The sequence below is a fragment of the Molossus molossus genome, unplaced genomic scaffold (genome assembly GCF_014108415.1).
Source record: "Molossus molossus isolate mMolMol1 unplaced genomic scaffold, mMolMol1.p scaffold_m16_p_22, whole genome shotgun sequence".
In the NCBI taxonomy this organism is placed as follows: domain Eukaryota; kingdom Metazoa; phylum Chordata; class Mammalia; order Chiroptera; family Molossidae; genus Molossus; species Molossus molossus.
This window is the reverse complement of record NW_023425358.1, coordinates 37,753,734-37,763,037: the sequence shown is the minus strand read 5'-3', so window position 1 is coordinate 37,763,037 and position 9,304 is coordinate 37,753,734. Positions and strand designations below refer to the sequence as shown.

The 9,304-nt window shown below is 55.6% G+C and overlaps 1 protein-coding gene across 2 annotated transcripts; it reads right to left on the bottom strand.

Moving 5' to 3' along the window:
- Nucleotides 1-4,989: 4,989 nt before the first annotated feature.
- Nucleotides 4,990-8,734, bottom strand: RAN (RAN, member RAS oncogene family). Of its 2 annotated transcripts, XM_036277091.1 has the most exons (7): nucleotides 8,633-8,734; nucleotides 8,029-8,074; nucleotides 7,729-7,813; nucleotides 7,527-7,652; nucleotides 5,791-5,978; nucleotides 5,466-5,636; nucleotides 4,990-5,377 (listed from the first exon to the last, which is right to left on the bottom strand). In XM_036277091.1, exons 2-7 carry the CDS (start codon nucleotides 8,062-8,064, stop codon nucleotides 5,333-5,335), a joined length of 651 nt encoding a protein of 216 aa, XP_036132984.1. In that variant the 5' UTR covers nucleotides 8,065-8,074; nucleotides 8,633-8,734; the 3' UTR covers nucleotides 4,990-5,332. The 2 variants fall into 2 exon arrangements, with proteins under 2 accessions (XP_036132984.1, XP_036132985.1); XM_036277092.1 differs by lacking the exon at nucleotides 8,633-8,734 and having other exon boundaries at nucleotides 7,737-7,813; nucleotides 8,029-8,054.
- Nucleotides 8,735-9,304: the final 570 nt, after the last annotated feature.

Below are 9,304 nucleotides of genomic sequence, written 5' to 3'. Positions count from 1 at the left end.
AAGGGTTCCGGGTGCAATTCCTGATCAAGGGCGCATGCCTGGGTTGCAGGTTCGATCCCCGGCCCTGGTTGGGGCATGTGCGGGAGGCAACCGCTCGATGTTTCTCTCTCACATCAATGTTTCTCTTTCTCTCCCCACCCTCCCACTCTATGGAAAAATCAATGGAAAAAATATCCTCCAGTGAGGATTAAAACAAGAAAGCGGAAAGGGAAAACAGTCTTCACTCTGCTGTCCCAGGCAGGCCACACTCCAGGGCGCGCAGATGGCTGACGAGACTGTCCTTCCGAGTCACAGCTGACGTTCAGGTCGCTGCAGTCCTGGTGAAACAGTTGCTGGAATGAGCATCGGTGACGGTGGAGCCGTCGGAGAGGAGCCGCCCCTCTGCCACTCAGCATTTCGTCACGTTTCACACATATGCCCACGTAGGTGAGTGGCATGGGGTTGCCAGGGGCTGGGCGGGGAAATGGAGGTGTTGGTCAAGGGCACTGGGTTTGCTATGCAGGATAAAGGGGTCTGGAGAGCCAATGTCCGACACGTAACTGCAGTTTTACAACAGCGATGGATTCCCCCTTCGATGCAGGGTGCACGTCCCAAGACCCCCAGTGGCTCTGAAACCACAATGGCACCAGGCCCTGTATGTGCATTTGTTCCTGTAACACATACTGAGGATAAAGTTTCACTCATGGGCCGGGCACAGTGAGCTGAACAGTAACCATAATACGACTGCAGTCGTCTGTGAACGTGGCCTCTCAAAGGGGCTACTGTACTCCGCTCATCCTTCTGTGACACGTGGGAGGTGAACAGAGGTGACTTGGGTGTGGTGATGTGTCAGGAGGGTCCCCGAGCCATGGAGGGTGACTGCGGGTAAATGAAACCATGGATAGAGGGACTACTGTACACTATATATTTGAAATTTGCTGAGACTAATTTTTTTTTTTTTTTTTTAATCCTCACCCGAGGACATTTTTTGTTCAGGTAGAGTGGGAGGGAGAGAGAGGAACAGAGAGAGAGAGAGAAACATCGATGTGAAAGGAACACATCGAGTGGCTGCCACCCGCACAACCAACCAGGGCCGGGAACAAACTGCAACCGAGGTACGCGCCCCTAGCGGGAACCGAACCCGGGTCTCTCAGGATCGCAGGCCGACACTCTAACCGCTGAGCCAAACCGGCCAGGGCTAATTTTTTTTTTTTAATCCTCACCAGAGGATATTTTTTCCATTTATCTTTAGAGTGGAGGAAGTGGCGGGGAGAAACATCGATGTGACAGAGACACAACTGGTTGCCTCCTGCACAACCCTGACCATGGCTGGGGACGAACCGCAACCGGGGTATGTGCCCTTGGCTGGAATCAAACTGGTGCCTCTCCGGTCCGCAGGCTGATGCTCTAACTGCTGAGCCAAACCGGTCAGGGCTAATTTCACTTTTTATAAATATATTTTTGATATTTGAGAGGGAAGAAGTGAGAGAGATAGAAACATTCATTGGCCGCCTCCTGCACACCCCTCACTGGGGATCAAGCCTGCAACCCGGGCATGTGCCCTGACCAGGAATCAAACTGGGACCTCTCAGTCCCTGGGACTGACAGTCCACTGAGCTACACTGATTGGGCTGCTGAGAATAATTTTAAATGTTCTTGCTACACACACAAAAATAAGAGGTGAAGCCCCGCCTGTGTGGCTCAGTGGTTGAGTGTCGACCCTGCACCAAGAGGTCGCCGGTTCGATTCCCAGTCAGGGCACATGCCCAGATTGTGGGCCAAATCCCCAGTGGGGGGCGTGCAGGAGGCAGCCAACGGATGTTCTCTCTCATCGATGTTTCTCTCCCTCAAATCAATAAAGAATTTTTTAAATATGAGAGGTAGATGAATAGCTTGATGTTAGCAATCACCTCACCAGAACACATGCTATACCTGGTACCCGCTGCCACAACTCCCTGGGCACCCGCTTGAGCCCCGTGGCTCCCGCTGTGTGGGCAGGGACTCTGTACACGGGCTTCATGAGACCCTGCCCAGGGCCCCACTTCCCTCTGCGGCCGTCCTGGCCGGGGTCTGTGCCCTCGTGCCTGTCCCTTCGCCTCCAAGCCTCCCACACAGGTGGCGCTTCGGCCGAGTCCCCACCTCAGCAATGACCTTGGTCCCCACTCGTTTCTGTGTCCCTCAGCTGCTGGGCTCCGCAGAAGGGAGCTTCTCAGTGGAGCTCTGGGTCATCATCAGCTCCAAGTGCACGGCTCAGGCTGCACGGAACGGACTGTCCGCAGCCTAGAGATGACTCCCCTGGGATGGTGCACACGTGCTCCTCAAAGGCAGGCACTGAAAACCAGTTACACGCGAGGTTCCCCTCCCACTGCCGACAGCCAAGGCTCAGACCCCTTGTGGACTGGGGATCACAGGCTGTCCCCTCCCCGTGCCTGCCGAAACCCGGCTGGAATGAGTGGGCGACGGGGAGCGCAAACTCCCGAGTGAACTCGGCCTGCTTCTCCCTGCCCCTCCCACCCCCCACCCACCTCTATCCCCCAAATTTCTGTTCTTCAGGGGTCCTATAGAAAGCTGGGGACACCAGTGAGCAAAAAGACCTGAGGGGAGACAACCTGGGCAAACCCACCGTGGGGCAGGGCAGTGAGGGGCCTTGGCAATGCCCACAGCAGGGCCACTGACCACCTACCAGCCAGAGCTGGGGCAGGGGCTGGACCAGGCGACTGCTGCGCTCCCACGGTCTTCCCACTGCCTGGGACTTGTTTCCTGAGCCCAGCTGGCTCACTTCTCTCTAACTTCCTAAACCTTACAATTTGGAAAAAAAGGCAAGAAACACGAAGGCTGTGGGGATGGGGTGCCGGTGACTGAGGAGGAGGCCCACCCCTGCAAGGCCGGGTGGGGATGTGGGGCAGGGTGGAGATGGTCAGACCCACTTCCCGAGTCCTGACCAGCAGCAGCGCTCCGGGGCTTCGAAACCTGTCTCCCCGCCACACCGCTTCCAGCCCGCAGCCTGAAGGTGCAGGAGAGACTGGGGGTTAATGGGGCTGCTGGCAGTGCACCTCGCAGGTGTCTCAGCTCCAGGATGTGGCAGGACACCCACAGCCCTGACATGGCCAAAGGTCATCAAAACCTAAGATTAGCCTGTCCCATGTGCACAAGGCAAACCAATTAACCTTCACCTGTTCACTCAGCACAAATTTCCTAAGACAGTTGTCCTTTACCTGGGAAACCCGAACCCCCTGTACCCGTCACTTCAGGTACTCGTGATCAGCCAGGAAATGGGTCCTTTTTATATTTTTTAAAATCTCGCCCGGCTGGTGTGGCTCAGTGGATTGAGCATGTCCCATGGACTGAGAGGTCTGGGTTCGATTTCCGGTCAGGGCACACGCCTGAGTTGTGGGCTCGATCCCCAGTGGGGGGCATGCAGGAGGCAGCCAGCCGATTGATATTTCTCTCTCTCCCTCTCTAAAAAACAGAAACATTAAGAAAAATTGTTTAAATATCAGCCCCTCGCTTACAGGTTCAGACCCAAGAACCTAGTCTATAGGGGCTTTTAAAGTACTGGCTACACATACAAGGAAACTGCTTTTCAAAAACACGTCACCCTTACTGAATCTTACCAGTGCTTCTTTTAAATTTTGCTTTATTGTGAAGTGTTTCGCAAACCCGACTCCCGCCTGCCATACAGAATGCTCGGTGTCCCCGGGCTCCCCCCTGGCCTGCGCCAACTCATTCCTGTTCAGTGACCAGCCGGTATCCACCCAAAGTTTTCAAGTCAAGTCTTCCCCATTAGATACCACTATTCAAAAACTGAGGGCACATTCCCCATCCATATAAGCCGGACAGAAATCTACCCCCAGCCAACGTGATAATCTATACTATTAAGCATTTTGCAAATACTAGAGATTCAGAAATCCAAGCAAAGTAGAAGCAATATATTTTGCAGCAGCATTTTCTTCCAATGACTTATAAATTCCCACCCCCACACACGTTAAACAAGCAGCTTCCAAAACGTGACATTACATTTCAGGCCAAGTACCTGCCACGCTTGCATTCCACGCACACCCCACCCATCTCGTCGTCAGCTGAAGGCTCCACCCTGATGAACAGCATCACATACGCAGCAGCTCCAGTCTGCGAGCCACTAACGTGCTCGTCCAATCTCAAGTTAAAGGAATCAATGCTGCCCTTTGTATCTTATTTTGTATATTTAAGGGATCCTTACCTACCTTTTTTTGGTAAGAAAGCCATTAAAGGAAAACTGGACAGCTAGAGAACTTTGGTAAACTGAGCAATAGCAGTCCTTCCATGAACAAGACAGCTCATCCTCTCAGGACTCCTGGTTCTAGTGTGGTGCCACTGGGATCCAACTACACAAGGCAGAACCAGTCCACTTCGAACCGTGGGAACCCCACAGGAATGACCGAGGAGGAAGCTGGACTCCTCCGCGGTAGTGATCACCTGCTATTTGTCTGTCCTTGCACAGCTCACGAAAATCACTCGCGTGGACACCTTCCTAGAACACAAACTTTTCATCAACACCTAACATTAAAACAAAAGGCAGATAAAGGCATAATTTATCTTCAATTCTAACAGACCAAACTCCCACAGCTCCTATCTGCATGGTCTCATCTGCCTGAAAAGCTCTGTACTGCACATCGTTCCTTTTGCCACAAAATGAAAGCAGCCAAGGTTCTTCAGGTGTCTGACGTGAGCACACGCCGCCTCATTCTGGCAGGTGCACACATCTGAACGCGCTCTTCCCCGGGCGGCACCACCTGGCCAGAAGGCAGGCGGCAGATGTGATTTTAGTTTAACTGCATTGACAATATTTACACCTCTTAACTTACCACATAAATACTATCAATCTGTCATTTCATTCGTGTGAAATGATTCAAATGTACAAAAAATAAAACAGGAAAAATTTAACGGTCACATTAAATTAGTAACAGCACAACTTTCTTTCCTTGTTAGTGGTTTTAAAATGCTTATTAAACAAGGGATGAGCTCACTTGCTTAGATATTTGAAATACAACTTTATTCTGATTCTAACGAAGGCGTGGGAATGACAGTAACAAACAAGGGACCACCACTGATGTTGTGATGCAACTGCAGCATTCTTATAGTTGGAACTCAGAGAAACAACTGCGTTCCGAAACAGCTAAATATGTAGGTCCAAAAATGAAGGTATTTTAACTGCCACATTCACTCCGAAGCCCATTCATCTCCTTCAGCACCCCAAGATCAAGCACAGGTTCTGCTTAGCTCTATAATAAAGTGGCAAACACGGCACCACTGACGTCACAGGACAGCTGCCTATAAAACTAGACTTCTGACGCTGGGCTCCAGCCTCCCTTGCTCACAGGTCGTCGTCCTCGTCCGGGAGAGCGGTGGTCTGGGCGACCTGGACAAAGAGATGGAAAACTGTTAACACCCCCAGACAGAGCGGCCAGGAGCGCGCCCGCGACCAGCATCACCAGAAGCAAACACACCTCTAGATCGTGCTCATACTGCGCTGCCAAAGCGGGGTCCATGACCACTTCTGGTGGGGCGAGAGCGGGCATGGCGACAAACTCCAAGTTAGGGTCTCCGATCAGCTTTCTCGCTAGCCAGAGGAAGGGCTTCTCAAAGTTGTAGTTGCTTTTGGCAGAAATGTCGTAGTACTGTCATAACAAGTAAAATGACACTTTGTTATTCTCGGGGACGTTTCAAGCTAATAGACAAAATTCTTCCGATCCACATTTGTGAGTCACTTCAATGGACCTAGACTGTAATTTCCCCTAAGGGTCATAGATCAGTAAGTTCTAAAAAACACACCTGAAGGTTCTTCTTTCGGTGGAAGACAATCGACTTGGCCTTCACTTTCCTGTCCTTAATGTCCACTTTGTTGCCACACAGCACGATGGGGATGTTCTCACACACTCGCACCAGGTCTCTATGCCAGTTCGGCACATTCTTGTAAGTAACTCTCGAAGTTACGTCAAACATTATAATGGCACATTGGGCTGAAAGATGGAATTACAGTAACTAGTACATTCCTAGAAATTTACTACACGGATGAGAAATACTAAGAAACATGAATTCGAACTCAGTCTCAGGCCAAACTCTAGGTCATCTAGATGTCTCTCAATTTCAACATCTCTTCCAATTCTAAAGATCTTAACTCACGGTAATAAACATCATCATCTACAACTCCTGTTCATCTTAGAGAGCCTGGAAGACCAGCTTACCACACCAACTCTCTCCCTGTAGCATTTCACCATTAGTTCTGCCTCATCCCAACAGTATTCAAAGTAGATAAATGCTAAATCAGCATTCTGAAAACTCACCACCCCCATTTTATGAGGGTCTAGAAATCTATTCTTTAAAAGGTTCTTAAAATGGCTCAATATACCAGGATATTCTGTCTTCTTTAAGTCTACATAGAGTGAACTGTAGAGACAGCTGCGACCAAGTTAGGAAGAGAACAAGCAGAGCGTACGGTACAAGTTTCTTAGCTAAGAAAAGTTCTATGTAACCCCACTGGTGTGGCTCAGTGGTTGAGCATCGACCCTGCACCAAGAGGTCGCTGGTTCAATTCTCGGTCAGGGCACATGCCCGGGTTGTGGGCCGGATCCCCAGTGGGGTCATGCAGGAAGCAGCCAATCGACGTTCTCTCTCATCAATGTTTCTTTCTCTCCTCTCCTTCTCTCCTCGAATCCAGTATGTGGTCAGACCGGTCACTGTTTTTTAATGGAGTAGACAGGAAATACTTACTCGTAACCGCCCTGGCCGGTTTGGCTCAGGGGTTAGAGTGTCGGCCTGTGGACCAAAGAGTCACCAGTTCAATTCTGACCAAGGGCATGTACCTCGGTTGTGGTTCATCACTGCCCCAGTTGCGGTCTTGGGGGTGGCAGCCAGTCCTCTCACATCAATGTTTCTCTCTCTCTCTCCCTTTCTGTCTCCCTCCTACTCTATCTGAAGATAAATGGAAAAGTATTGTTGGGTGAGAATTTAAAAAAAAAAAAAAATACTGGTAACCACCATATACACCCAAACTGCGTTTCCAGATGCTGAGGCTGCAGCAACGAACGGTGTGTCTGTTGATAATCATTTTTTAAACTATGAGCCTCGAGCCCTGGCGGGTTTGGCTCAGCAGTTAGTGTCAACCTGCAGGCCAAAGAGTCCCAGGTTCGATTCCTGTCAGAAGCGCGTGCCTTGGCTGTGATTCGCCCAGGTCCTGGTGGGGGTCCTGCAGGAGGCCACCAGTGGATGTGTCTCTCTCACCTTGATGTTTCTCTCTCCCTCCCTCCCACTCCTTCTGAAAATAGAAAAATATTCTCCAGGGAGGATTAAAAATAAACACATATATAAAAATAAACTACCAGCCTCAGCACAAATCTTTTTTTTCTTTTTAAAGTGTCTATCAAGGCACAGGGTGTGATCCAATGACACAAAAGCGTGTATAATATTTTCTCCCCTTCAAATGCGGGCCAGCTCCCCGGAGGCAGCATCTTTCCCCCAGACCCGCACACCCCCCAGCACACTCAGCCCCTGCCCACGCGGACTCGCACCTTGGATGTAGTAGCCGTCTCTCAGCCCGCCGAACTTCTCCTGGCCCGCGGTGTCCCACACGTTGAACTTGATGGGCCCCCTGTTGGTGTGGAACACGAGGGGGTGCACCTCGACGCCCAGCGTGGCTGAAACGAGCAGCAGCCAGGTCAGTCCAGGCCCGCGCGCGGCCGCCCCACGCCCGCCGCCGCGCTGCCCACGTACCGACATACTTCTTCTCGAACTCCCCGGTCAGGTGCCGCTTCACGAAGGTCGTTTTCCCGGTCCCGCCGTCACCCACCAAGACGAGCTGCCGGGAAACACGCTTCTGAAATAAGGCCCCGACCGCGCACCCCTCCCGGACCCCACTCCGCGCGAGGGACACAACTCGAGGGCCCCGGCTCCGCGGCTGTGTTTTGGGGGCGCGCGGGCCGCTGACAAAGCCGGAGCCGGCCGCCGCCCGCCGCCCCGGGGCGCCCTCCCCGCGGACCCCGGCGCTGGGCGCAGCCGCCGCGGCCGACGTACTTTGAACTGAACTTGGGGTTCTCCTTGGGCGGCCATGGCGATGTCACTGCAAAGCGGAGAGGAAGGATCAGGCGGGCGGGCGGGGCGCACATGGCGGGCGGGCCCACGTGCGCCACAAAGGCCGGCGCCCCGGCCCATCGCCGCCCGGGCGGCGGGCGGGCTGCGGGCGGGCGCGGGGCGGGCACGCGGCCGGGCGGGCGGCGGCGGCGCAATGGCGGCAGGTCCCCGCCCGCTCATTCAGCGCCGGGCTGGCCGCGCGCCCGCCCGGGAGCCGCTCGGAGGCCGGGCCGCCCAAAGCGCCTGGTCACGCGGCCCGGGCGGCCTCCGCTCCCCTGCCAGGCCCCGGCCCCGGCCGCCCAGCCGCCCTGCTCGGCCCGCCGCGCGGGGACCCGGCCCGCGGCCTCCGCCACCGGGAGGGAGAAGGGCCCGCGCCCGCCCGCCCGCCCGCCCGCCCGCCGCCCAGGCCCTGAGTAACCGCCCGCTCACGGCCGCCGCCCGGCCCGCCGCCGCGACACCGCGGCCCCGCCCTCCGCCCCGTCCGCGGCCCCCGGCCCGGCCCCCGCCCTCGGCCCCCGGCCCCCGGCCCCCGGCCCGGCCCCGGTACCTTCCAGAAGCGTCTCCGCGGCCGTCTGACTGAGAGCTGGAAAGATGGCGGAAGCGCAATTCAAATGCCCGGAGACGCAGCCGACGCCGGCGCGCGCCGAAGAGGGCGGGGCAACGGCGCTACGCCGCTCCCACGTGGCCTGGCGAGCGCGCGCGCGGTCGCCGGCGGACGCCGCCGGCCGCACCCGTCGCCTGGCGCGCAGGGAGGGGCGGGCGCGCGCACGCACGGCGGCCGGCGGGCCACGTGCGCCCGGCCCGAGGCTGGGTTCCCGCGCGCGCATGCGCTGACGAGGCGGCGCGCCCTACGGCCGCCGTGGTCACAGAGCGGGGAGCGGTCGGTCGCGGCGTCTTGGGCGGGAAACGCGGGGGAGCGGCCCACACAAAGACCGTGGGCCTCCCGCATGGACACGGGCACCGCAGCCCCGGTCCCTGCCCCTGGGTCTCCACCGGGACCTTGGGGGGCGGGGTAAAAACGACGTTTGTAATCGGTCAGCGGGCTTTTGGCCGCTTCCTGCGCGCGGTGGCGACCGTGTGCGTTCTGCACCTGGGCAGCTCGGCCCGCCGACATCCTGGAGGCAGCGCACGGGCGCACATGAGTCCATGCACTCGGACGTCCCTCGCCTCTGGGTGCCCACCTCCTGGGCTCATCGCGGCTGGAAGAGGAGCTGGACCC

Excerpts from the sequence above, each read along its gene's own strand:
- RAN (XM_036277091.1), bottom strand. The coding sequence starts at position 8,064 with ATGGCCGCCCAAGGAGAACCCCAAGTTCAGTTCAAA. Across the intron at positions 7,814-8,028 it reads AACCCCAAGTTCAGTTCAAA|CTCGTCTTGGTGGGTGACGG; the intron begins GTACGTCGGCCG and ends GTTTCCCGGCAG. Across the intron at positions 7,653-7,728 it reads GTTCGAGAAGAAGTATGTCG|CCACGCTGGGCGTCGAGGTG; the intron begins GTACGTGGGCAG and ends TGCTCGTTTCAG.